Source organism: Eurosta solidaginis, chromosome 1, assembly GCF_040869045.1.
Source record: "Eurosta solidaginis isolate ZX-2024a chromosome 1, ASM4086904v1, whole genome shotgun sequence".
Taxonomy (NCBI): Eukaryota; Metazoa; Arthropoda; class Insecta; order Diptera; family Tephritidae; genus Eurosta; species Eurosta solidaginis.
In genome coordinates this window covers 274,108,255-274,134,677 of record NC_090319.1, presented here as the reverse complement: position 1 = coordinate 274,134,677, position 26,423 = coordinate 274,108,255, and the positions used below count along the sequence as shown (strand labels likewise).

Genomic DNA, 26,423 nt, shown 5'->3' with positions numbered 1-26,423 from the left:
TTTTCATTCATTTTACGAAATTTTCGATATAGAAAAGGTGGGCGTGGTCGTAGTCGGATTTCGCCCATTTTTAATATCAAGATAAAGCGCGTTCAAATCAATACGTGAACTAAGTTTAGTAAAGATATAACGCTCATCATCAAGGATTGGTAAATTTTTGTTCGACTTATGTCATGAAAAGTATTCTAGACTAGCGGAGCCACGCCCATTTTGAAATTTTCTTTTATTTTTGTATTTTGGTGTACCATATCATTATTGGAGTTGAATGTTGACATAATTTACTTATCTAATATATAAAATTCTTCTGTTACGGTTTTAGAGGCTGAACTCCTCCGAAACGGCTGAACCGATTCTCATGAAATTTTGTGAGCATATTGGGTAGGCCAGAGAATCGGCCAACGCCTTCCTTTATTTTCGCTACGTGCCTAGGGTCTTGAGTTCAAAACGTGGACCCGGGTACCCCTAGAATGTGTTTATACAATATGGATATCAAATGAAAGCTGTTGGTGAGTGCTATAGTACAGGATAATTTTCATACAACTGGGAAGCTACGGTCTCGAGATATAGCCCAAAACGTGGACCCGGGTACCCCTAGAATGTGTTTATACAATATGGATATAAAATGAAAGCTGTTGATGAGTGCTATAGTACAGGATAATATTCATACAACTGGGAGGCTAGGGTCTCGAGATATAGCCCAAAACGTGGACCTGGGTACCCCTAGAATGTGTTTATACAATATGGATATCAAATGAAAGCTGTTGATGAGTGCTATAGCACAGGATAATTTTCATACCCCTGGGTGACTAGGGTCTCGAGATATAGCCCAAAACGTGGACCCGGTTACCCCTAGAATGTGTTTATATAATATGGGTATCAAATGAAAGCTGTTGATGAGTGCTATAGTACAGGATAATTTTCATGCAACTGGGATGCTAGGGTCTCGAGATATAGCCCAAAACGTGGACCCGGATACACCTAGAATGTGTTTTTACATTATGGGTATCAAATTGAAGCTGTTGATGGGTGTTATAGTACAGGATAATTTTCATACAACTGGGAGGCTAGGGTCTCGAGATATAGCCCAAAACGTGGACCTGGGTACCCCTAGAATGTGTTTATACAATATGGATATCAAATGAAAGCTGTTGATGAGTGCTATAGTACAGGATAAATTTCATACAACTGGGAGGCTATGGTCTCGAGATATAGCCCAAAACGTGGACCCGGGTACCCCTAGAATGTGTTTATACAACATGGATATCAAATGAAAGCTGTTGATGAGTGCTATAGTACAGGATAAATTTCATATAACTGGGAGGCTAGGGTCTCGAGATATAGCCCAAAACGTGGACCCGGGAACCCCTAGAATGTGTTTATACAATATCGATATCAAATGAAAGCTGTTGATGAGTGTTATAGTACAGGATAATTTTCATACAACTGGGAGGCTAGGGTCTCGAGATATAGCCCAAAACGTGGACCCAGGTACCCCTAGAATGTGTTTATACAATATGGATATCAAATGAAAGCTGTTGATGAGTGCTATAGTAAAGGATAATTTTAATACAATTGGGAGGCTAGGGTCTCGAGATATAGCCCAAAACGTGGACCCGGGTAGCCCTAGAATGTGTTTATACAATATGGATATCAAATGAAAGCTGTTGATGAGTGCTATAGTACAGTATAATTTTCATACAACTGGGATGCTAGGGTCTCGAGATATAGCCCAAAATGTGGACCCGGATACTCCTAGAATGCTTTTTTATATTATGGGTATCAAATTCAAGCTGTTGATGTGTGCTTTAATACAGAGTAAGTTTTACACCGCTGGGTGACTAGGGCCTCGAGATATGGGCCAAAACATGGACCCGGATGCCCCTAGAATGTGTGTGTATTATGGATTTCAAATGAAAGCTGTTGCTGAGAGCTTTAAAGTTCATTGTGATATTCGATTTAGTCGCATCGACCTGGCAAATCTGATAAATATGCATGCGAAGCCGAAATAAAGACAAGAATTAATAATACCAACATACCTATTTACATACGTCCTATTCCATTTGCCTGAAATTTCGTATATAAATTTGCCTATATTAGTATTTACGATGCTTTTTTCCGGGAAGTATACCAGAGACGGACTGGGACTGGGATTAGGACTAGGACTGGGACTGAGACTGAGACTCGGAGTGGGACTGGGACTGAGACTCGGAATGGGACTGGAACAAAATACATACCACCCTCTGGGACTGGCAATAAGAGATGAAGAAGAAGGAGAAAAACTTGAGAGAAGGGAAAAGAGAGAAGGAGACTGAGAAAGAGATAGAATGAGACGAATATGGAGATAAAACGAAAAAGACGGAGGGAGGAGTGAATAAAAAGATTACGAAAAAGTGTAGAGGGGTAGGGCAGAGTTAGACGGAAAAGAACAACGTCTGCCGGGTCTGCTAGTCTAATATATAAAATACTTCTGTCACGGTTTTAGAGGCTGAACTCCTCCGAAACTCCTGAACCGATTCTCATGAAATTTTGTGAGCATATTGGGTAGGTCTGATAATCGGCTAACGTCTACCTTTTTTTTCGCTACGTGTCTAGGGTCTTAAGATCAAAACGTGGAACCGGGTACCCCTAGAATGTGTTTATACAATATGGAAGTCAGATGAAAGCTGTAGATGAGTGCTATAGTACAGGATAATTTTCATACAACTGGGAGGCTAGGGTCTCGAGATATAGCCCTAGAATGTGTTTATACAATATGGATATCAAATGAAAGCTGTTCATGAGTGCTATAGTGCAGGATAATTTCCATGCAACTGGGAGGCTAGGGTCTTGAGATAGAGCCCAAAACGTGAACCCGGGTACCCCTAGAATGTGTTTATACAATATGGATATCAAATGAAAGTTGTTGATGAGTGCTATAGTACAGGATAATTTTCATACAACTGGGAGGCTAGGGTCTCGAGATATGGGCCAAAACATGGACCCGGATGCCCCTAGAATGTGTTTATACAATATGTTGATGAGTGCTATAGTAAAGGATAATTTTAATACAACTGGGAGGCTAGGGTCTCGAGATATAGCCCAAAACGTGGACCCGGGTACCCCTAGAAGGTGTTTATACAATATGGATATCAAATGAAAGTTGTTGATGAGTGCTATAGTACAGGATAATTTTCATACAACTGGGAGGCTAGGGTCTCGAGATATGGGCCAAAACATGGACCCGGATGCCCCTAGAATGTGTGTGTATTATGGATATCAAATGAAAGCTGTTGCTGAGAGCTTTAAAGTTCATTGTGATATTCGATTTAGTCGCATCGACATGGCAAAACTGATAAATATGCATGCGAAGCCCAAATAAAGACAAGAATTAATAATACCAACATACCTATTTACATACGTCCTATTCCATTTGCCTGAAATTTCGTATATAAATTTGCCTATATTAGTATTTACGATGCTTTTTTCCGGGAAGTATACCAGAGACGGACTGGGACTGGGATTAGGACTAGGACTGGGACTGAGACTGAGACTCGGAGTGGGACTGGGACTGAGACTCGGAATGGGACTGGAGCAAAATACATACCACCCTCTGGGACTGGCAAAAAGAGATGAAGAAGAAGGCGAAAAACTTGAGAGAAGGGAAAAGAGAGAAGGAGACTGAGAAAGAGATAGAATGAGACGAAGATGGAGATAAAACGAAAAAGACGGAGGGAGGAGTGAATAAAAAGATTAGGAAAAAGTGTTGAGGGGTAGGGCAGAGTTAGACGGAAAAAGCTTATTAAAATGTATGCAGATAGGCCAAATTTAGGGCAGAAAACGTCTGCAGGGTCTGCTAGTCTAATATATAAAATTCTTCTGTCACGGTTTTAGAGGCTGAACTCCTCCGAAACGCCTGAACCGATTCTCATGAAATTTTGTGAGCAAATTGGGTAGGTCTGAGAATCGGCCAACGTCTACCTTTTTTTTCGCTACGTGCCTAGGGTCTTGAGATCAAAACGTGGAACCGGGTACCCCTAGAATGTGTTTATACAATATGGATATCAAATGAAAGCTGTTGATGAGTGCTATAGTACAGGATAATTTTTATACCCCTGGGTGACTTGGGTCTCAAGATATAGGCCAAAACGTGGACTCGGATACCCCTAGAATGTGTTTATACAGTATGGATATCAAATGAAAGCTGTTGGTGAGTGCTATAGTACAGGATAATTTTCATACAACTGGGAGGCTAGGGTCTCGAGATATAGCCCAAAACGTGGACCCGGGTACCCCTAGAATGTGTTTATACAATATCGATATAAAATGAAAGCTGTTGATGAGTGCTATAGTACAGGATAATTTTCATACAACTGGGAGGCTAGGGTCTCGAGATATATCCCCAACACGTGGACCCGGGTACCCCTAGAGTGTGTTTATACAATATGAATATCAAACGAAGGCTGTGATGAGTGCTATAGTACAGGATAATTTTCATACAACTGGGAGGCTAGGGCCTTGATATATAGCCCAAAACGTGAACCCGGGTACCCCTAGAATGTGTTTATACTGTATGGATATCAAATGAATGCTGTTGGTGAGTGCTATAGTACAGGATAATTTTCATACAACTGGGAGGCTAGGGTCTCGAGATATAGCCCAAAACGTGGAAAAGGGTACCCCTAGAATGTGTTTATACAATATGGATATCAAATGAAAACTGTTGATGAGGGCTATAGTACGGGATAATTTTCATACAACTGGGATGCTAGGGTCTCGAGATATAGCCTAAAACGTGGACCCGGGTACCCCTATAATGTGTTTATACAATATGGATATCAAATGAAAACAGTTGGTGAGAGCTATAGTACAGGATAATTTTCATGGGGGTGGCATGCCTGATTTGAATACTGCTTCTAAAACTTCACGTAAGAAACTTAGTCCACCCCTATTCATCGGCTCTAATACCAGTAGTGAGCTAAGTGTAGTTTCTAGAATGAAATGGCTATACTTATCATCGTTTTCTTCTAATGTTTCTACTGCCGACATCTTATCGTACGTGTCCACACAAGCTAGTATTGATAAAAAAATACCTGGCTTGCTTCTGTTTGGTAAAAAAGGATACCCAAGTCTCAGAGCTGCGGAAAATCAACTTTTAATTAGGTGTATCTGAGGGTTTATACGATAAAGTTTTAAATCCATGTATCTGGCCAGTGAATGTTAAGATTCGCCCTTTTGTAAATATCGCCGCGCCTCAGCCAGTTCATACTTAAATGCTGACAATAAGTTGGTTGCGAAGAATATCCAAATCTACTTCCAGAATGTATCTGGCATCAGGACAAAATCTAAAGATATTTTTAATTTGAGTGTTCACTTGGAATATGATGTTGTTGTACTTGTTGAGACCTGGCTGAACTCCGACTTTTACGATAATGAATACTTTGATTCCAATCTTTACAATGTCTTCCGCAAGGATCGAGACCCTAAAAAAACTGATCTGTTAAGAGGTGGCGGCATTTTTATTGCTGTCAGTAGGAGGTATCGAGCCTCCGTTGTTCCATTGGATAATGGGGACTCTCTTCTTGATCAGCTTTGTATCAGTGTACGTGGTGCGCCTGATCTCATAATCTGTGCTTCCTACATACCGCCGGCAAGCGCTGACGCCATCTATAAAATGCACGTGGACAACATTGTGGGCTTAGTTTCTAAGAATTCTAATTGTAATTTCTGCATTCTGGTTGATTTTAATTTAAGTAATTTTGAGTGGATTTCCTGTGATAACTTTACATTCTTTCCAAAAACTGTTATTATTTTTCCAGAGTCTTACGTAGTCGACAACATGGCAAGCTTAGATCTTTCTCAGGTTAACCATTTTTCCAATAGTCTTTCTAGATATCTTGATCTTATTTTCGTTAATAATAATATAAATTTTTCTATAACCGAATGTTTGGATCCTATTTCTAAGACAACCATTCATCATATTCCTCTTATTATACTTATTGAGTTCTATAATTTTAGAGAAGTTTCGCTTAAAAGTGTTTGTTCAAGTTTCAATTTCAAACGTGGAAACTTGCATAATGTTAATTTGGATATAGCTGCCTTAGATTGGGACTCCTTACTTGCTAATATCAGGAATGCTTTGAAGTATTTAGAAATAGAATTCAAACATTTTGTTCAAAACATGTTCCAGTTTTTGGGAAGAAATGCCATAGGATACCATAGTATACATCGAAATTAAAGAGTTTGAAGAATCTAAGAAACCAATTTTGCAAAAAGTACAAGTCCTCTAACTCTGTTTCTCATAAAAAAAAATTTCACCGCTATCGCAAAGAGTTTAAATCCCTAAATAAGGACTTATACCGAGATTATGTTCATAATTTTGAATCTGACATCAAGCAAAATCCAAAGTCTTTTTGGCGTTTTGTTAAATCCAAAAGAATGTGTTCTAGCATACCATCGGATGTGTTCTATAATGGAACCAGTGCATCCTCTCCGCAAGAGGCTGCTAATCTTTTTGCTGACTTTTTCAGCTCTAATTTCGAGTCGTCGTCTGAGCCGTTCGATGACAACTATTTCCCAGATACCAATTCACCAATTAATTTCGGATCACTTTTCCTATCGCTTGATGATGTGCTCGATGGTATTCTGCATATTAAGTCGTCTACGAGTTCGGATATTGATGGTTTCTCATCTTACCTTTTCAAAAACTGCACTGCTGTTGCTTATCCTCTTATAATAATTTTTAATAAATCACTTCATTCGGGTGTTTTTATTGATGCCTGGAAATTTACCTCTATCACGCCTGTTTTCAAAAAAGGTAATAAAAATGATATTGCCAACTACAGGCCAATTTCAAAATTGTCAACCGTATCTAAATTGTTTGAATATATTGTCAAGCAAAAGATGTTCTTTTCCATCAAGAGATATATTTCTATCAACCAACATGGCTTCATGTCTGGTCGATCCACGGTTACCAACCTTGCCGTGTTTTCTGAATTCTGTACATCTGCTTTTAATGATCACCTGCAAATTGACACTATTTGTACTGACTTTTCCAAGGCCTTTGACAAAGTTAGTCACACACTTTTAGTGGAAAAGTTGGCGAATCTCACTCTACTTTTCTATCTTGGATAAAATCGTACCTTTCTTCTCGGCACTGCATTGTAGTTGTTGACAATTTATCATCTTATAACTTTATTGCCTCCTCTGGTGTGCTTCAAGGTAGCATTCTGGGGCCCTTACTCTTTATCATTTTTATTAATGATATTTGTGAGTGTTTTACCTTCTCCAATTTTCTGCTATACGCTGACGATCTTAAAATTTATTCCTCTGTTCGTTCTCTGTCTGATTCATCTAGAATTCAGAATGATTTAAACAACGTTGTTTTGTGGTGTGAAAAAATCGACTTCTCCTTAATGTTAGTAAATGTTTCCATGTGTCGTTTGCGAAGTCTCGTTCCTCTATTCCCACCTCCTATTCCATTGGCAACTCTAATCTATCCACCCTTAATGAAATATCCGACCTGGGTGTTATTTTCGATGCTAAGTTTTCATTCTTGAGCCATATCAATAGCACTATAGCAAAATCGTATGCTATGCTTGCTTTCATTCGTCGGTTTAGTTCGAACTTTAGTGATCCGATTACGCTGAAGCTCTTATACACGTTATACACGTTATATTATAACTGGAATATGGGGTCTTCATTTGGAGACCATATTTTGATTGTCATATCAAACGACTTGAACGTGTTCAAAAGGTGTTTTTGCACTATGCTCTACGCTCATTAAATTTTATAGACCCATTTCCACCATATATTTCCAGATGCAAATTAATCAACCTGAAACCGTTAAACTCCAGAAGAACTATTCTCTCCCTCTCTACAGTGTTCGACATTACAAATGGTACAATAGATTGCCCTCTTTTACTTGAACGTATATTTTTCCATGTCCCGCAGCGTTGTCTTAGGAATAACGATCTTTTTTCCTTAAAACAAGTCAGAAGTACTTATGCTAGCAATGCACCTATCTATAGAGCTTTAAGGGAACTTAACACTCCATCGGGTTCTTTTACCTCTGATTTATTTAGCTCTAAAGCCAAATTTGTAGCTTCACTACTTGTAAGTTTTGATTAATGTTGTAATTGTATAATCGTGTAATATTTATATTGATCACTTAACATTTATTATTTATACTAAGCACAAAAAAAAAAACAAAAAAAATCTAAAGTTTTATAATTAGTCTGTAAGTGCACTCTCGTCATGTATGACTACAAATAAATAAATAAATAAATAAATAAATGTATGCAGATAGGCCAAATTTAGGGCAGAACAACGTCTTCCGGGTCTGCTAGTATACTGTAAAGGTATTAAATTTTTTGTTAAACATTTTTTTTTTAAGTCATCCGATTTTGCTAATTTTTATTTGGCACATATACAGTAATAGGAGTAACATTCCTGCCAAATTGCATCATGATATCTTCAACGACTGACAAATTTCAGCTTGTATAACTTTTAAATTACCTTCTTTTAAAAGTGTGCGGTGCCACTCCCATTGTCCAAAATTTTACTAATTTTCTATTCTGCGTCATAAGGTCAACCCACCTACCAAGTTTTATCGCTTTATCCATCTTTGGTAATGAATTATCGCACTTTTTCGGTTTTTCGAAATTTTCGATATCGAAAAAGTGGGCGTGGTTATAGTCTGATTTCGTTCATTTTAAATGGTGATCTGAGATAAGTGTGAGAAACCTACATACCAAATATCATTACGATACGTCAAAATTTACTCAAGTTATCGTGTTTACGGACGGACGGACATGGCTAAATGAATTTCTTTTTTCGCCCAGATCATTTTGATATATTACCCTTATGCGTACAAAATTAATATACTCTGTGAGCTCTGCTCAGCTGAGTATAAAAAAGAAACCATTAGTTGTTGGTGATTGTAGGTAGAATAAACTCATAGAGGTTTTTGTGTTTGATTGACCCTTTTTTGTTTGTGCATTTTTTCTATTCTTGCATAGCTTGAAACATCTACCGATGACCATCAGAATCCACCGCTGCCATTGGACTTGGATGTGCCCTATAATGATGACTTCAGTATATTTGCGGGTGGCAGCAGTCGAACGCGAAATCGAGATCGAGAACAGGAACGTGAGAGAGAACGAGAACGAGAAAAACCGTACAATCGTGAACGTGATGGACTAACAACAACGAAAACGTTTGCTAACAATAATAATAACAACAAAAAATACGATAACAACTATAACAAAGAACAGCAACGACAAAAATATCAACAATCCACAACAACAACAACAATGTGGCAAAGTGATGCGGCGGCAAATGAGCCGGAAGTGACCGACAAATATGGTCATTTGCTTACAAATGCGGAAAATACAAATAACAACAACAATAACAGAAAAGGCAACAACACACATTTTCCGTCGCTGATTCTTGCGAATTCGTCCATAGGTGGCGGCGCACAAAATCGCAATATTATTGTGAATAATTATAATCCGGGTAATAGCAATACAAACACTTACAACAACAACAATGGCTTACGGAAAACATATGCCAAACATAAGAATATTATTGTTAGCACTTACAATAACAAAAACAACAATATTAACAACAACAACAACAACAACGATAACAATCGTTCATATCCCTATGATTTTGTTATAAATGGTGGCGCAACCAACAACAACAACGCTAATAATTACAACGACAACCACAATAACAACCCATTCGATACGAGCAACTTTTTTCCCGCCAATTGGTCAACAATGTTTCCCAACAATAACGATCGTCCAAGTCACAAGACTCATGTTGAAATTATAACAAAAAATGGCGCCACTAAAAAACCAAATATAATTGTTAATAATTATAATCCCGATATAATGTTAGTGCCAAATCCACAAAATCCCCATTTCAATAGTATGTTAATGACAAATTTATTGAGTGGGCGTGGTCGTGATGCTGCATATGAAACAAATTCAATTGAAAGTGGACGTTCGTTGTATGATCGTAAAATTACTTGTATGTTATATTTGCAAGCCGATCATACGTTCTTTCAGAAAATGGGTTCGGATGAGGCGAGCATTGAGGCGATAACGCGACATGTGCAGCGTGCCAACTCAATTTATAAAAACACTGGTGAGTTTTCAGTGGAATTTTTATTGCAAAGTATTTAAGAAATTTAAAAAAAAATGTTTTTACCATAGATTTCAATAATGATGGCAAGCCAGATAATATAACATTCATGATCAAACGTATCAAGGTGCACAGTATGAATGCGGTGCGTGATCCGAGTTATCGTTTTCCAGGCAATTATGGCGTCGAAAAATTTCTCGAATTATTTTCTGGTAAGAAAAGGATAAAGTAGGTATATAAAGTATGTCCTGTCAGGCAAATGGTGGCAGCTGCTGTAAAAGGAAAGCTAAACTAGTGAAAGCGGACACCCTCTACAATGCCCTCTTGTAAGGTGCCTTTAAATGCCATTAACACCCAGATAAATTGCGGTGTAAATCGAAACCCCCACCATAGAACAGTACTCGTTACGCTAGAGCTATCAACAGCTTTTGATACGGTAAACCATGGCACGTCACTGCAAGATCTGGAAGGGTCTACCCTTCCCCCGTGTCTTAAGAGGTTGACCACAAATTATCTGGGTGGTCGGCAGGTATCGGTGCAATTTAGAAATGAAACATCAAAACCAAGAAGAATTAAACAAGGGGTGCCACAGAGTGGAACTTTTGTTTAACTTCTACATATAAAAGCTACCTTAGCCACCAGAAGGAATTGCTATCATTTCCTACGCCGATGACTGCACAATAATGGCCACAGGCCCAGGCCCACAGATCGATGAGTTTTGCAACAGAATAAACGGCTAGCTCCCTGATCTCTCCAGTTTTATCGCCTCGCGAAACCTGGAATTATCACCGACTAAATCCTCCGCGACCTTATTTACAACATGGACCATTTTGAACATCCACGTCCATGGCACTACGCTACGAACTGTCCTACGCCCCAAAATCTTGAGTGTGCCGTTTGATCAGGGTCTAAATTTTGGTGAGCATGCAGCCGCAATTGTACCGAAAATCCAGAGCCGTAATAAAATCCTCAAATCTCTTGCTGGCAGTACTTGGGGAAAAGACAAAAAAACACTCATTACCACTTACAAAGCAATTGGCCAGCCGATTGCATGCTACGCGTCCCCTATATGGTCGCCAAGCCTAAAAACTACTCACTGAAAGAAGTTACAGGCCTTCCAAAATACAGCTCTCAGAACCGCCCTGAGAAGCTGAGAACTCAGCCGTATGAAGCCAAGAAACACAAGCAGGTCCTTAGTGACGCTTCCCAAGGCAGTCCGTTCTATGTACCGGAGCGACTCGGGATTTTTCCGACCAAGGACTGTCATTTCAGTGCAACCCCATTTAATTTGTTGCGTCCCTCCCACAAATTGTCATCCTCCCAGCAGCTCCTTGCAGCGGGACTGCTCCATATTCTCTTGCGCCAGGAAGGTATCGTATCCAATCCGGGTCCGTCTCCTGACCCCAGTCCTGAGAAATGGTTTTGCTGCATCTGCCGGAAAAGAATCTTTTTAGGACGGTCATACTCTGTTCAGTGTGTCTCGTGTAAGGGATGGTTGCATCGGACAGGTTGTTCTGGGCTTGGTCCCAAAACCCGACGTCCACGTAACTTTTATAAATCGTTTGTGGCTCCTTGCTGTTCACGTCCAAGGGCGTCCCGTAGTCGACGCCTTAGCGCCCCCCCCCACTACCTTCCAGCAGCCCAGCTGCTCAGCAAGCCACAACTAGTACCCGCTGCTGCTCGTGCCCCGCGGCGCCAACAACTCAAACAGCTGCTACCACTCATAACTACTATCTTCGTAGTAGAGTCGGTAGCAATGCTGAGCATCAGCCCCTGCCCCATTCTTCTGGCATCGACCGCAGGGACAATGTCTTAGAACGTCAAGGCCTATCTGTCCGGTCAGGCGATGCAAACCTAGAAATCATCAATATCTACATCCCTCCTGCCACCTGTTGCCCCAGTGGATACCGCCCTAATATCAGAGCCTTACTCACTGGCAACAATCGCATCATCTTAGGCGACTTTAATGCCCATCACAATCTATGGCTTTCAAACTTGCGGGCGGACAGTAGGGGTGAGATGTTGGCGGATCAAATAGAAGAAACGATGTTCTGCACAATAAAAGGAGACGCCCTCACACGTATGGTAGGAAGCTGTCACAGTTCGCCGAATATCTCAATCATGAGCGCAGAACTCGTAAACTGCGTCAACTGGCAGCCGATGGTAACACTGGCATCCGACCACCTACTTATACTAATTTCGTTCGAGCGTACCGCCGACTTCATCGGCAGACAACTTTTACAGACAACCTCTTTGCTGCCCTCCCTATCCCGACTGATGCCCGCCAAGGGGAGCGTGCTTTCCGCAAGGTCATTGAATCCGCCTCGGTACGTTTCATTCCCGCCGGGAGAATTCCCGAAATTCGGCCCCACTTCCCGGCGGAGGCCGCAAATTTAGCGAGAGAACGTGACCTTATAAGACAGCTCGACCCAGGCGACCCCCAAATAAGGGACATAAACTAACGCATCAGATTGCTTGTGGATGAACACAAGCGGGCGAAATGGGAGGAGCACCTAAGAGCTTGTAACCTCTCTGCCGGGGTGGGAAAACTTTGGTCCACCGTAAAGTCCCTATCGAATCCGTCTAAGCACAATGACAAAGTTTCCATCGCCTTCGGCGATAAAGTGCTGTCGGATTCCAAAAAAATTCGCGAGCGCTTTCTGCCGTCAATATGTAATGCATTCTACGGTCGACAACGATAGACGGAGGGCCAACAGACACGCACCTAAACATAAATTCAGCGCGTTACCAATTACCATCACCGCCAGAGAGGTTGAAGATGCCATTGGGCACGCTAAACCATCCAAAGCAGTGGGCCCAGACGGCATAGCCATGCCGATGCTTAAAAGTCTAGGGAAATAGGGTTTCAAATATTTAGCGCATGTCTTAAATCTGTCTCTTTCCACCTTTGTCATACCCGAAAAATGGAAAATGGCCAAGGTGGTCCCGCTACTAAAGCCTGGGAAACCAGCTAACATAGGAGAGTCGTATCGTCCGATATCTCTCCTATCGACAGTAGCAAATACGCTTGAAGCCATTTTGCTCCCCTACTTCCAAGCAAATTTGCAGCTAGCCTCTCATCAGCATGGCTTCAGAAAACTCCATAGCACCACCACCGCGCTAAATGCCATCAGCACCCAGATTAATTGCGGTATAAATCAAAACTCCCACCATAGAACAGCACTCCTAGCGCTAGACCTATCAAAGGCTTTGATACGGTCAACCATGGCACGTTACTGCAAGACCTGGAAGGGTCTACCCTTCCCCTATGTCTTAAAAGGTGGACCGCAAATTATCTGGGTGGTCGGCAGGCATCGGTGCAATTTAGAAATATCAAAACCAAGAAGAATTAAACAATGGATGCCATAGGGTGGTGTCCTATCCCCACTCTTGTTTAATTTATACATATCTAAACTACCTTCACCACCAGAAGGAGTCACTATCGTTTCATACGCCGATGACTGCGCAATAATGGCCACAGGCCCAGGGCCACAGATCGATGAGCTCTGCAACAGAATAAACGGCTTCCTCCCTGATCTCTCCAGTTTTTTCGCATCGCGAAACCTGGCATTATCACCGACTATATCTTCCGCGACCTTATTTACAACATGGACGTCCCAAATGTCGACCATTTTGAACATCCACGTCGATGGCACTACGCTACCGACTGTCCTACACCCCAAAATCTTGGGTGTGATGTTTGATCAGAATCTACATTTTGGTGAGCACGCAGCCGTAATTGTTCCGAAAATCCAGAGCTGTAATAAAATCCTCAAATCCATTGCTGGCAGTACCTGGGAAAAAGATAAAGAAACGCTCAATACTACATACAAAGCAATTGGCCAGCCGTTTACGTGCTACGCGTCACACATATGGTTGCCAAGCCTAAAAATTACCCACTGGAAGAAGCTACAGGCCTGCCAAGATACTGCTCTCAGAATCGCCACGGGCTGCCTTCTTATGTCCCCAGACCACCATCTACATAATGAGGCGAGAATACTCCCCATCAGGGAGAGAACTGAGATGCTAACCAAACAGTTCCTGTTGAATACCCAGAAACCTGGGCATCCAAACAGACATCTGATTTATGAGCCAACACCGCCTAGGGGCTTAAGGAGTCATCTCCGTAAGCATTTTGAGGAAATACGGCACCTGAGAACCCAGCCGTGTGAAGCAAAAAAAAACACAAGCAGGTCCTTGGTGAACTCCACAAACAGGCGTCGGACCTTTATGTCAGGAATTGCCCGGTGAATCCAGTACTCAAAGAAAAGTACCCAAAATTTTTGGAAGAGGAACGCATACTCCCTAGGGAAACGCATGTCACTCTTGCTCAACTTCGTTCTGGATACTGTAACAGGTTAAACCCTTACCTATCCAGAATCACCCCAACATACAAAATGTATGCCCCGCTTGCAATGTGTCCCCACATGACACCAATCATCTCTTTAATTGTAATGTGGAACCAACGCCTTTAACACCCCTTTCATTATGGTCCACCCCTGTTGAAACAGCAAGTTTCCTTGGACTCCCCTTAGAGGATATTGATGACAATTTGTGATCGGTCGCGGCTGTTAGTTGGGGCGAAGCACTGCTACAACAACAACAACAACAGGTCCTCAGTGAACTCCACAAACAGGCGTCGAACCTTTATGCCGGGAATTGCCCGGTGAATCCAGTACTCAAAGAACAGTACCCAAAACTTGCGGTTTCGTCAGTAACGAGTATTTAAAAGGTTTTGGTATTACGGAACCCAAATTTTTATAATACTGCACGTATGTACATTAGGATAAGTGAAAAAAAAATTTACTTTTGGTTTCAAACTACTACTAAACGAGTCAAGCTAGCAAGAAACCTTTTTAAAACTATTTTGAAGGCTGTTCAATTTCCTATAAGAATATGTATAGGTGGTAATTTGGGTACTAAGGTTTAGAGCTCTGTTACAATTTTTATAAAAAATTGAGAACTCTCCATGTTATTTCTATGAAAAAACTCAAGTCGAGATGAGACAAATATAAAATTTTAATATAAAAAGGTGACATTTTTACAGGATTTCGTTGTGGATGTCCCAAACATTTTTTTTTGCCAACCCTAATACACATGTAGATCTATATATATAAAATTAAAATTATGTATGTATGTAGGTATAGATCTAGTTGCGTCCTAAACGGGTCGACCAATCACAACCAAATTTGCACAACCCACTAGAAACCTTCGAATATTTGGTACTACATAACTCTGAAGGTATTCATGCTAGAACATTGAAATTCAGTAAGGAGTTATATGAGGTCAATCCCTAACACTCCCAAGAAAATGTAGAGTGGGGGATAAGGGGGCGCGGTACCTCCCATATAAATGGAATTTATCATACTGCATATCTCTGGATGTAGTAATGATAGGATAATGAAAATTGGTAAAGAGTTATATGAGGTTAAGTCCTAACACCTCCAGTAAAATGTGGAATTGGGGAAAAGGGGCCATGGAACCTTCCCTACAAATGGGATTTTTCAGAACTATGGCTGCCGTACAAAACTTAGGTCATTATAACAGCTAAAGTTTGACTACAGAGTTGTTTGGCTGTTATTCCTTTTGGATGTTTAATAATCTTCCGCCGTTAAAATTTTTTGTTAACTTCAGGCTATCCACATATTCTGTCTATATATATATAAAGTTAAAATCATGAATGTTTGTGTGAACAAGACAAATGAGACTTTCAGAACTATGGCTGTCTTAAAAACTTAGGTTATTTCAACACGTAAAGTTTGATTGCAGAGTTGGGTTTGGCTGTTATTTTTTTAGTATTCTTTTATGTTATCTTTAGGGTTGGTATTTTTGGATACGCTTTGAATCGGACAAAACATTTCTGTTTAGTTTGATATTAATTGGTGTAAGAGCAAAAAGAGAAATCACTATGGCAGTTGCTTTCTCATATACCGCGGATATCCTTTGTGTGGTGGACGTAGAACTCCGCATTTAAATGACCACCGTCTGCAAACATCTGATACACCGATATGCAAAATAAGCAACTGGTCAGGCCAAAGTGAGGGTGTGCGGGAGTCGCTGCAAGTTTTATACCGAACCCTTAAGAATTTAAGGTGTAACGATCACCCTAAAGTGGTGCTTCCTGTTACTTGCTGGAACAGCCGCAGTTGAAGTAAATGCGTGCTTTTTCGTCTATAGATAGCTTTACGTACAAAAATTTACTCTCTTTAGAAATATGAGAGGGCATTTTGGCGGAAACACTTCAGCAACAGCTTTTGCTAAACAACTTCTTGAAATTAATTATGGAAAAATTCTTATTTCTTTACCTGCTAGTTTTTGAGAAATTATGATATCATCTGAAGCTTTAATAGGTAATGTTTCTTCCAAATATTGAATCTATCTTTACCACCTATAAATGACTTTGCTAAAAGGCATTTTAGGCACCTTAAAATGAGGATGTTAATATCACTAGGACCAAAACAACTTATCACTCTATTAACACAGTCGGTAAAGAGTCCTAAGCTGTGCATATCTGATTGAGTTTATTATCTCTTTTGAGCCATCAGAAATTTCTCCTCATTGATTGATCCTTAAAAAAGGACTCATAATATCATGGATCTGGGTCCCACGAAAGTGGGGACAGCTTCTGACCGCCATTCACCTGGGAATGGCCAGAGCGATTCTTTTGCATGCGGTTCAAGCAGCTCACTACTGCCGGTCGCTTGCGGCCAAGTATCCTCTGCGTAGCCGCTAAACGTCCGTTTAGCGATGAGCTAATGTGAGAAGGCGACAACCTGGCTAGGCCACTCTGACATAATCGGTTTAAGGGCTAGCCGGGGGAGATCTCATCGGCAGGTCTGTACACCTCTAGGTGCGACTGCAAGCAGGCGTCTGTCTAGGAGCAAGCGGCTCGTTATATAAACGTGCCAATTAATATTTTCACACCCGCTGAGCGGGTTGTGCGCTGGGCTTGGGACCCGCCACGTAAAACCATACACCAATGAAATATAACAACAAGCCTCGGATAAATACAGTCTCTATTGATGACGACCATGACAAATGTTTGAAGGACAATGAATTGAGGGCATGCACCTGGAACGTCCGCTCCCTGAATGGGATTGGTGCAGATGCCCGGCTAGTTGATGTCCTCGTCAAAGCAAAATCTGACATCACCGCCATCCAAGAAATGCGTTGGACGAAGCAAGGAAGAAAGAAGATAAAAAATTGTGACATATATTGGAGTGGTCATACGAATAAGCGCAGTTTCGGCGTCGGATTCGTGTTGGGAGAGAGACTTTGTCGCCAAGTTCTGTCGTGTGGACGAACGTCTCGCCGCTATCCGAATAAAAGCAAAATTTTTTAATATATCATTCATCTGCGCCCATGCGCCGACAGAGGAGAAAAACGATGAGGTGAAAAACACTTTTAATGAACAATTAGAACGCACATACGAGCGCTGCCCCCGTCACGATATAAAAGTTGTGCTTTGTGACTTTAACTCCAGGGTGGGCAAAGAAGGTGTTTTTGGCCCTACAGTCGGAAAGTTCAGCCTACACAATGAAACTTCTCCTAACGGACTGACGCTGATTGATTTTGCCGGTGCTCGAAACATGGCCATATCCAGCACGAGGTTCATGCATAAAAAGATACATCAAGCTACATGGCTGCCTCCTGATCGAAATACTCGCAATCAGATCGATCACGTTGTGATAGACGGACGGCATGCCTGGAGTGTTTTAGATGTGCGCACGATCCGAGGACCTAACATCGACCATTGTCTCGTTGCAGCCAAAATACGCACCCGCCTCAACGCGGCTAAAAACAAGGCACAAAAAACACAAGAGAAGCTAGACGTCGAAAAGCTTCAATCACAACAGACTGCCAATGATTTCGCAACTCGACTCTCACACCTGCTCTCTGAGAGTACAACTCATCCTGAAGGAATACAGGAGCAGTGGGAGCATATTTCCAAAGCACTTCGTACTGCCGCCGAGGAAAAAATTGGTTACCGGCGACCACGAAAAAACAACTGGTACGATGAAGAATGCCGCGTTGCAACTGAAAGAAAAGACACTGCCTACAGGGCTACGTTAAAAGCGAGCGCGACAAGAGGAGTGTTTGAACGCTATCGTGAGTGGAAAAAGGAAGCGAGACGCCTTTTCAGGAAGAAAAAAGCAGAACAGAAAGGCGTGAGTGCGAGGAGCTTGAGCTGCTAGCCACCAGGAATAACGCCCGAAAATTTTACCAAAAAATACGGCCACAGACGGAAGGTTTTAAGACCGGGGCAAACTCCTGTAGGAACGAAAACGGCGACCTTGTAACTGATGTCCAGAGAGTGCTTAGATTATGGAGGGAACACTTCCCTGTTCTCCTAAATGGAGGCAGCAATTCAGCGCGCAGAGATGAAGAACCCGATCCCGCAATCGATGATGATGGAATATATGTCCCCCCGCCCGATTATGGCGAAGTTAGAATAGCAATAACCAGATTGAAAAACAACAAGGCCGTGGGCGCTGATGGATTGCCTGCGGAGCTATTCAAGTACGGCGGCGAGGAGTTGGTAAGGCGCATGCAGCAGCTTCTTAGCAAAATATGGGCGGAAGAGTGCATGCCCAATGGTTGGAATCTAAATGTTCTTTGCCCAGTCCACAAGAAGGGGCATACTGCAAAATGCACCAACTATCGTGGAATCAGCCTTCTCAATATCGCATATAAGGTCCTTTCAAGTGTATTGTGCGAAAGATTGAAGCCCACCGTGAACCGGCTGATTGGACCTTATCAGTGCGGCTTCAGACCTGGTAAATCTACCATCGCTCAGATTTTCACAATGCGCCAAGTCTTGGAAAGAATCGACACACATCACCTCTTCGTCGACTTTAAAGCCGCCTTCGACAGCACGAAAAGGAGCTGCCTATATGCCGCTATGTCTGAATTTGGTTTCCCCGCAAAACTTATACGGCTGTGCAAAATGACGTTGAGCAACACCATCAGCTCAGTTAGAATTGGGAAGGACCTCTTCGAGCCGTTTGAAACTAAACGAGGTTTCAGACAGGGTGACCCCCTATCGTGCGATTTCTTTAATTTGATGCTGGAGAAAATTATACTAGCTGCAGAACTTAACCGCACTGGAAAAATATACTATAAAAGCGTGCAATTACTGGCATATGCTGATGACATTGATATCATCGGCCTAAACACCCGCGCTGTTAGCTCTGCTTACTCCAAACTGGAAAAAGAAGCGGTAAAGATGGGTTTGGTGGTGAATGAGGACAAAACAAAGTACCTGCTGTCATCGAGCAAAGAGTCAGCGCATATGCGCCTTGGCAACCACGATACTGTTGGCAGCCATAATTTCGAAATTGTAAAAGACTTCGTTTATTTGGGAACCAGCATCAACACTAGCAACGATGCACTGAAATCCAGCGAAGAATCAATCTTGCCAATAAATGCTACTTTGGACTAGGTAGGCAATTGAAAAGTAAAGTCCTCTCTCGACGAACGAAAATCATACTCTACAAGTCACTTATCGTACCCGCCCTGCTATATGGGGCAGAAGCATGGACCATGACAACAGCAGATGAAGCGGCTTTGGGAGTGTTCGAGAGAAAAGTTCTTCGAAAGATTTATGGACCACTACGCGTTGGTGATGGCGAGTACCGAAGAAGATTTAATGATGAGCTGTACGAGCTATACGCAGACATCAACATAGTCCAGCGACTTAAAACGCAGAGGCTGCGCTGGCTAGGCCATGTTATGCGAATGAAAGATGATGCTCCGGCCAAGAAAGTGTTTCTATCGAAACCCGCCTATGGAAGCAGAGGTAGAGGGCGGCCCCCACTCCGTTGGAAGGACCAGGTGGAAAACGATTTAAACTCCCTTGGTGTGACCAATTGGCGCCGGTTGGCGGAGCGAAGGAGCGACTGGCGCGCCTTGTTGGACGGCCATAACCGTTTAGACGGTTAAGCGCCAATTAAGTAACAAGGGACAAGGCTCTTCATCACAAAACTTTTACCAATGTCATTGAAGCAATTCCTTTTATCGGAAAATTTCGAAAACAAAAAAGTTTAAACCCAGGATTCCATTGATACCGATAGATTTGTGTTTTCAATTTTAAATCCCTCAAATTTCCTATCCCTATCAATGAAGCTCAAGGACGATCATTAGCTGCGAAGGGATTGATGAGCGCAATACAAACCTTTATAGCTTCAGAGCTTTTGCAACTCAATTGTCAACCTCACATACGCGAGGCGAATCCTGTTACAAATATGATTATATCATACAACAACAGTCATTAGATGTAGCAGAAGTCAATCTTACTAACTCATGTTTTGCCCATGGCCAGTTACGCGCAGCCTGCCTATTTGTATAGAAACGTGGGGTAAAACCCACGGGCATAAGATAGTGAATATATAAAGTAACTATGACCTGTAAACATTTGTGCACACGACTAAAAATCACTAATGAATTTAAACTTTAAAAGTTAAAGTTGGAGTATGTAAAAATGGGTTCTTAATAATTGCGAAAAATATATCTAAATGATACCAAAAAATACCGAAATGATCCTCAAATGTCAAAATATTGTTGAAGTGGTCACGAAAACAGTTCCGAAACAGTCTGGAAATGATCTTGAAACAATCTTAACACAGTTCAGAGCTACAACTAATCTATGCCAAAAATAATTCTGAAATGATCCTGGAGTAGTCCCAGAACAGTTTTAAAATAATCCAAAAAATATCCCGAAGTTCCAATATCATCACGAGATAGTCTTGTAAAATGAGTTCCAAAATTATCCCAGCATGATCTTATATTGGTTCCGTAAACAACTTGAAATTATCCCAATAAAATTCCGAAAATATAATCCCGACACAATCCCAAAATATTCAGAAATAATGCCTGATACCACTGAAGTGATCTCGATAAAAACAATCCTAAAATATTCCGGAAAATAATTCACAAATTATTCCGACATGATCCCGAAACAATACCACAGTTTCCGGCATCATGTTATGGTCCAACCCTGTTGAGACTGCTAGCTCCCTTGGAGTCCCGTTAGACGGCTCTTTTTAAGTGAGATTACATCTATTAAATAGGGCATAGCATAACAATAAAAAATTTACTTTAGATCGGTAAGCCGATTATCTGTTTACTGTTATCCAGAACGAGAGGAGGAGTAAGTTGAAGGTGTACATTTGGGTAGCTGACGGTGAAAAATGAGAAAACTGGCAAAAAGACTAGTGGTTACTCGATGCCAGAGTTATCAAAAATATACACCTATTACTGTTACGTTGGATGTTTAACATAGGATGGTGGAGGTAAAGTGGGTAGTGGTTGCTCGGTACCAAAAGTAATAGTAGACGCAGGAAAGAGGGGCTCATAAACCTTAAACCGGTTGATGGTTGATGATGATTGATTGTTATTGTTGTTGTTTTAGCGGTTGGTTGCTAGTGAATGGTGGTGGGTCCGCCTGTGGTTAATGAAACGGTGAGGGGTTGATTAAAGGTTACATTAACCGAAAAGGCATCTCGGCACACACTTACCTTACCGATTTATGTATTTTATTTGCAGTGGTAACTAATGGTGTGGCTGTTTTTGCTGCTAGTCAAACAGTCCTTTGATACAGAAAGGTCAGACATTTTTAAGAGATCTAAAAAAGTTTCTTTGCCATTACCCAATGTTCTAACTACAATTTCGCTCGAGAGACAGTAGGTTAGGTTAGGTTAGAGTGGCTGCCTCCGCTGTCCGAGCGGAGACTTACGTAGGCCGTTGTGGCCCGTTGTGCTACCACGCGGGGGGTCCCTATTTCCTATTACCCTACTTTCGAAGAAGAGGAGAGTTTAGACCCCAGTGAGGCTAAACCAGCGCGTTTGCCTTGAAACGCAAGATATCGTTTGGGTTTATAGATTTAAGCTCCGCAAGGCACCCAAAAGAGTGTCTGTGGAGGCATTGGTACCTGGTTTTTGACAGTGCGGGACAGTGGCACAGATAGTGCTCAACGCTTTCTATCTCCTCCTCGTCCCTACAGCTGCGGCAGAAGTCATTTGTCTGCAGGCCCATATAGGCACCGTGAGTGCCCACGAGACAGTGACCTGTAAGAAGGCCCATTAGTGGGCTTATAGAGACACGGTTTAATAATATCACCGATCGCGATCTCTTTTCATCCAGCTTAGGCCAGATTTGCTTGGATATACTACATGTAGGTTCCCTCGCCCATCTAGCGTTTGCCTGATCCCTGAAAAGAGATCGCAGGTGGTATTTGCAAGTGTTTAGAGGAGGGCTGGCCCAATCCGCGGAGGTTGTTGTTTGCAAGTTGGTGCCTTCCCTAGCTAGCTCATCCGCAGCGCAGTTTCCTGAGATGTCACAGTGGCCAGGAACCCATATTATGCTTAGGTTGCAATTTTCAGCTAGTTTATTGAGGGTTTCTCTGCACTTCAATGCCACTAGTGACGAGGTGTTACTGCATTGCAGGGATTTTATTGCAGCTTGGCTGTCAGAGAAAATTGAAATAGAATTGGTTACCTGCAGGTTAGCCAGATAACGGGCTGCTTCCCAGATAGCTATGAGTTCAGCCTGAAAAACACTGCAGTGATCAGGTAGGCGAAAGCTCTCGCTTAGATTGAGCTTCTCCGAGAATATCCCGCTGCCGACTCTGTTGTTTAGTTTAGAGCCATCTGTAAAAACGGAGATTTCGTGTGATCCCGGCTCTACGCCGTTTGCCCACTCGTTCCTCTCTGGGATTCTTGTGGAAAATTTGTTGTCCCAGCAAGAGGGCGATGTTGTATGATCCAATTTCAAGAAGGTTTCAGGGACTTGCTTCAGGATCCGGGTGTGACCAAACCTGCAATCCCTCCAGGGTTCGATAGCGTTGAGCCTCGCCGCGTTGCAGGAGGCACAGTATCTGCCATATAGATCAGTTGGGAGAAGGAATAATATGGTTTCAAGAGCTTTGGTGGGAGTGGAGGGAAGGGCACCGCTGGTTAGCATTGCCGCCATCCTCTGCACTCTCGTTACTTTACTCCTGTTAGATTCGATATCGAGTGCCGTCCACCATACGGTGACGGCGTAGAAGAGTATTGGTCTCACCACTGCCGTATAGATCCAATGGACTATGCGTGGCTGGAGACCCCACCTTTTTCCGATTGCCGACTTACAAGCGTAGAGAGCCATTGTGGCTTTCCTGGATCGTTCCTCCACATTTCGCTTCCAGTCAAGCTTCCTGTCTAGAATAACACCGAGATATTTAACCTCGGTAGAGAGTTTCATTTCCTTCCCGTTTAGGGATGGGAGGGTAAATTCCGGTATACTGCGTTTGCGGGTAAAAAGCACCATCTCAGTTTTTTCACTGCTGATGCTGAGTCCGCATTTCATAGACCATGTGTTTGTTAGATTAAGAGCATTTTGCAGGAGTTCGCCAAGCACCGGAAGGTGTTTGCCGGTAACTGTCAAGGCTATGTCGTCGGCATATGCAATGACTTGGCATCCGGTGGGCCGTAGTATAGATAACAGAGCGTTCACCGTCAGGTTCCATAGTAGAGGAGAAAGAACGCCCCCCTGGGGGGTTCCTCTGTTGGTATACCTTATTAACGATGAGCTGCCCAGCTCAGAGATAATGATTGTCTTGTTTAGAAGGAGCTCGACGAACTTCATAAGAGGCTCTTCCACCCCTAAAGAACGTAGAGATTTTGTGACCGCTGCTGGGAGAACGTTGTTGAAGGCTCCTTCTATGTCGAGCAAGATACCCAGCGTAAATTCTTTAAAGGCAAGACCCTTCTCTATCTTAGTAGTGATAGCATGTAGAGCTGTCTCTACGGATTTGCCCTTAGAGTAGGCGTGTTGTTTGTTGGAGATGAGTGCCTTATTTGCCGATCGTCTAATGTAGGCGTCCAGCAATCGTTCTAGAACTTTTAGGAGGAAGGAGGTCAGACTTATTGGTCTGAAATCCTTTGGACTGTTGCCCGATATCCTGCCTCCTTTGGGTATGAAGACTACCTTTGCCTTGGTCCATTCTGTGGGGATATAGACCAGGTTGAGGCAAGCCTTGTAGATTTTAGCTAGCAGCGGGTTTATAACATCGCTTGCAGCTTGCAATTCAGCGGGAAATATTCCATCCGTTCCCGGAGATTTGAAGGGTTTAAAGGACTTGATTGCCCAGATAACTCCTTTTTCACTTACAATGTGGTCCAGGGGTTGAAATGGCCCTGGGTTAGATTGCGTGTTTAAGATGTATGGTTGAGATCTGCAGCCCGGAAAGTGAGTGCTGATCAGGGTTTGGAGAATTTCCGTACTAGAAGTGGCCCATTCTCCGCTCGTTGTGCGAATGCAGCTTGGAGGTATGGGGTTTTTGGAGAGGACCTTTCGTAGGCGATTGGGCTCTGAGACTTCTTCGATGTCATTAGTGAAGTTCTTCCAGGAGTCCCTTTTGGCCTTCTGGATTAACTTCTTAAAAGATTTTAAGGCGTCCCTATAATGGGACCAGATTCCCGTGCGCTTAGCCACGTTAAAGAGTTTTCTGCTGTTTTTCCTCTGCTCGGAGATTTCTTGGTTCCACCAATAGGGTTTCTTCTTTCCCCTCACCTTAATCTCCGGGCAGGCTACTGTGAAGGCAGCGTTACAAGATTTAGTGATAAGATCTACTGCTTCTTCTATTTTTGACGATGAGTCAAGCTCACCGAGAGAAGCAAATGTTGTGTCTAAAGGAGGCGTTTCATCAGTTGTTAGCGGTAGGCTCGGCCTACCGTGAGAAGCGTTCTTTAGGAGAGTAGAGGATAGGACTTTTTTATAAAGGCTCCAGTCCGTACGTCTCCTGTTCCTGTAAGCCACCCTAGGCGGTGTACGCAAGAGCAGAGTGAAAATGATATACATATGATCATAGTAGGAGTTTTCGTTGGAAACTCTCCAATTTTTGACAAGGTCAGAGAATGCCCCAGAAACTAGAGTAACATCTAGAACCTCCTTCCTATTTGAGGTGATGAAAGTTGGTTTGTCTCCAGAGTTGCATATACTTAGATTGTTACTTATAATAGAATCAAAAAGAGACTCACCCCTACTGTTAATGTCGGTAGAGCCCCAAGCAGTGTGATGTGCGTTGGCATCGGCCCCAATTATTATCGGGAACCCTTTACTGTGGGCCTCCCGTACCGCTTTGTAGAGCCGGTCCTGCACAGAAGTTGGGCGATCGTGCGATAGATATGCGGACATCAGCCAGATTGTTTGCCCCTGTAGCTCGAGGCTAATACAGGTAAAGTCCTCGTCGCTAAAAAGAGATAGTAACATAAATACTAGATTTTTCTTTACTAGAATACAAGATCTGATTCTACCTGTCACGGGCGGTGTCACCAGCCGGTAGTCCTTAGAAAAGAGTCCACAGACCTTGCTGCCAACGACCCAAGGTTCCTGGACTAGAACGACGTCCTCATACGTAGTGCTGAGGCGTAATATTAGGGCAGCCGAGGCTGCCTTAGAATGGTGCAGGTTTATCTGTAGTACCTGCGCGCCCGTTACGATTCGTTTGTGGCATCGACGTCCATCCTCTGCTGATCCGCATCGTCGGATGTCTCCTCTACGATAGTATCGTCGAATTCGGCATCCGACGGGTCGGATTCCAGCAAAAGCTGCTCGTCCATGCCCGTAAAGAACTGGCCCGCAAACTCAGATACCGAGAGTGTATCGCTCTCGGCATCCGGAGTGCTGCGTGCCAGTTCGATATCGGCCCCATGTCCACTCAAGGTGTTGCATGGGTCCGTGAGATTCAATGTGGCGATTTCGGGTTCGCTCGAGGCGGTATGCCCGATCACCAGATCCTCCGGAGCGGTGGCGGTCCCTTCGGCAGTGCCATGGGCAGCAGATCCACTCGGGGTGTTTCTGTCTGACCCCTCGCCTTGCGGTACAGGCTCACCCTCGTCCGGTGTTTCCTCCTTCGCACCATCCCGTCGAATTTTCAACGTGATGGAGTAGAAGCCGTAGCTTAATACTCCACCACATTCGTCAAGCCAAGGGAGAGAAGCCTCGTTTATGATGAAACCAACATAACGCTGCTTCGCCCTTGTCTCGCCGACCCGGACTATCCTCCAATCGCTCGAAGGTAGCCCCGGATTCGACTCCGCGATGGTATCAAGGATCTCGCCAGGATCCGCTATGCCGTCTGGGACCCAGGCCCAGGCTCTCGGTCTGTTCGGAATTTCTTCCACACCGACCGCATCCAACCTGGCCCCAGGCCACAGCTGTCCCAGCGAAGCTATGGCGAGTTTGTAGAGCTTGCACGAGCGCTCATCGGCGCAGGAAACAAGCTTGACCCTACCCTGGTACCAGCCGGCATCACGGAT

At 42.8% G+C, this 26,423-nt stretch overlaps 1 protein-coding gene across 1 annotated transcript in view; it reads left to right on the top strand.

The window, feature by feature from the left end:
- Kul (Kuzbanian-like) overlaps positions 1-26,423 on the top strand; it is a 454,968-nt gene that overhangs the window by 407,277 nt on the left and 21,268 nt on the right. Inside the window, exons 6-7 of the mRNA XM_067760833.1 lie at positions 8,997-10,128; positions 10,197-10,337. Of these exons, the coding sequence (XP_067616934.1) occupies positions 8,997-10,128; positions 10,197-10,337 (1,273 nt within the window). The remainder of the gene's footprint in view (positions 1-8,996; positions 10,129-10,196; positions 10,338-26,423) is intronic.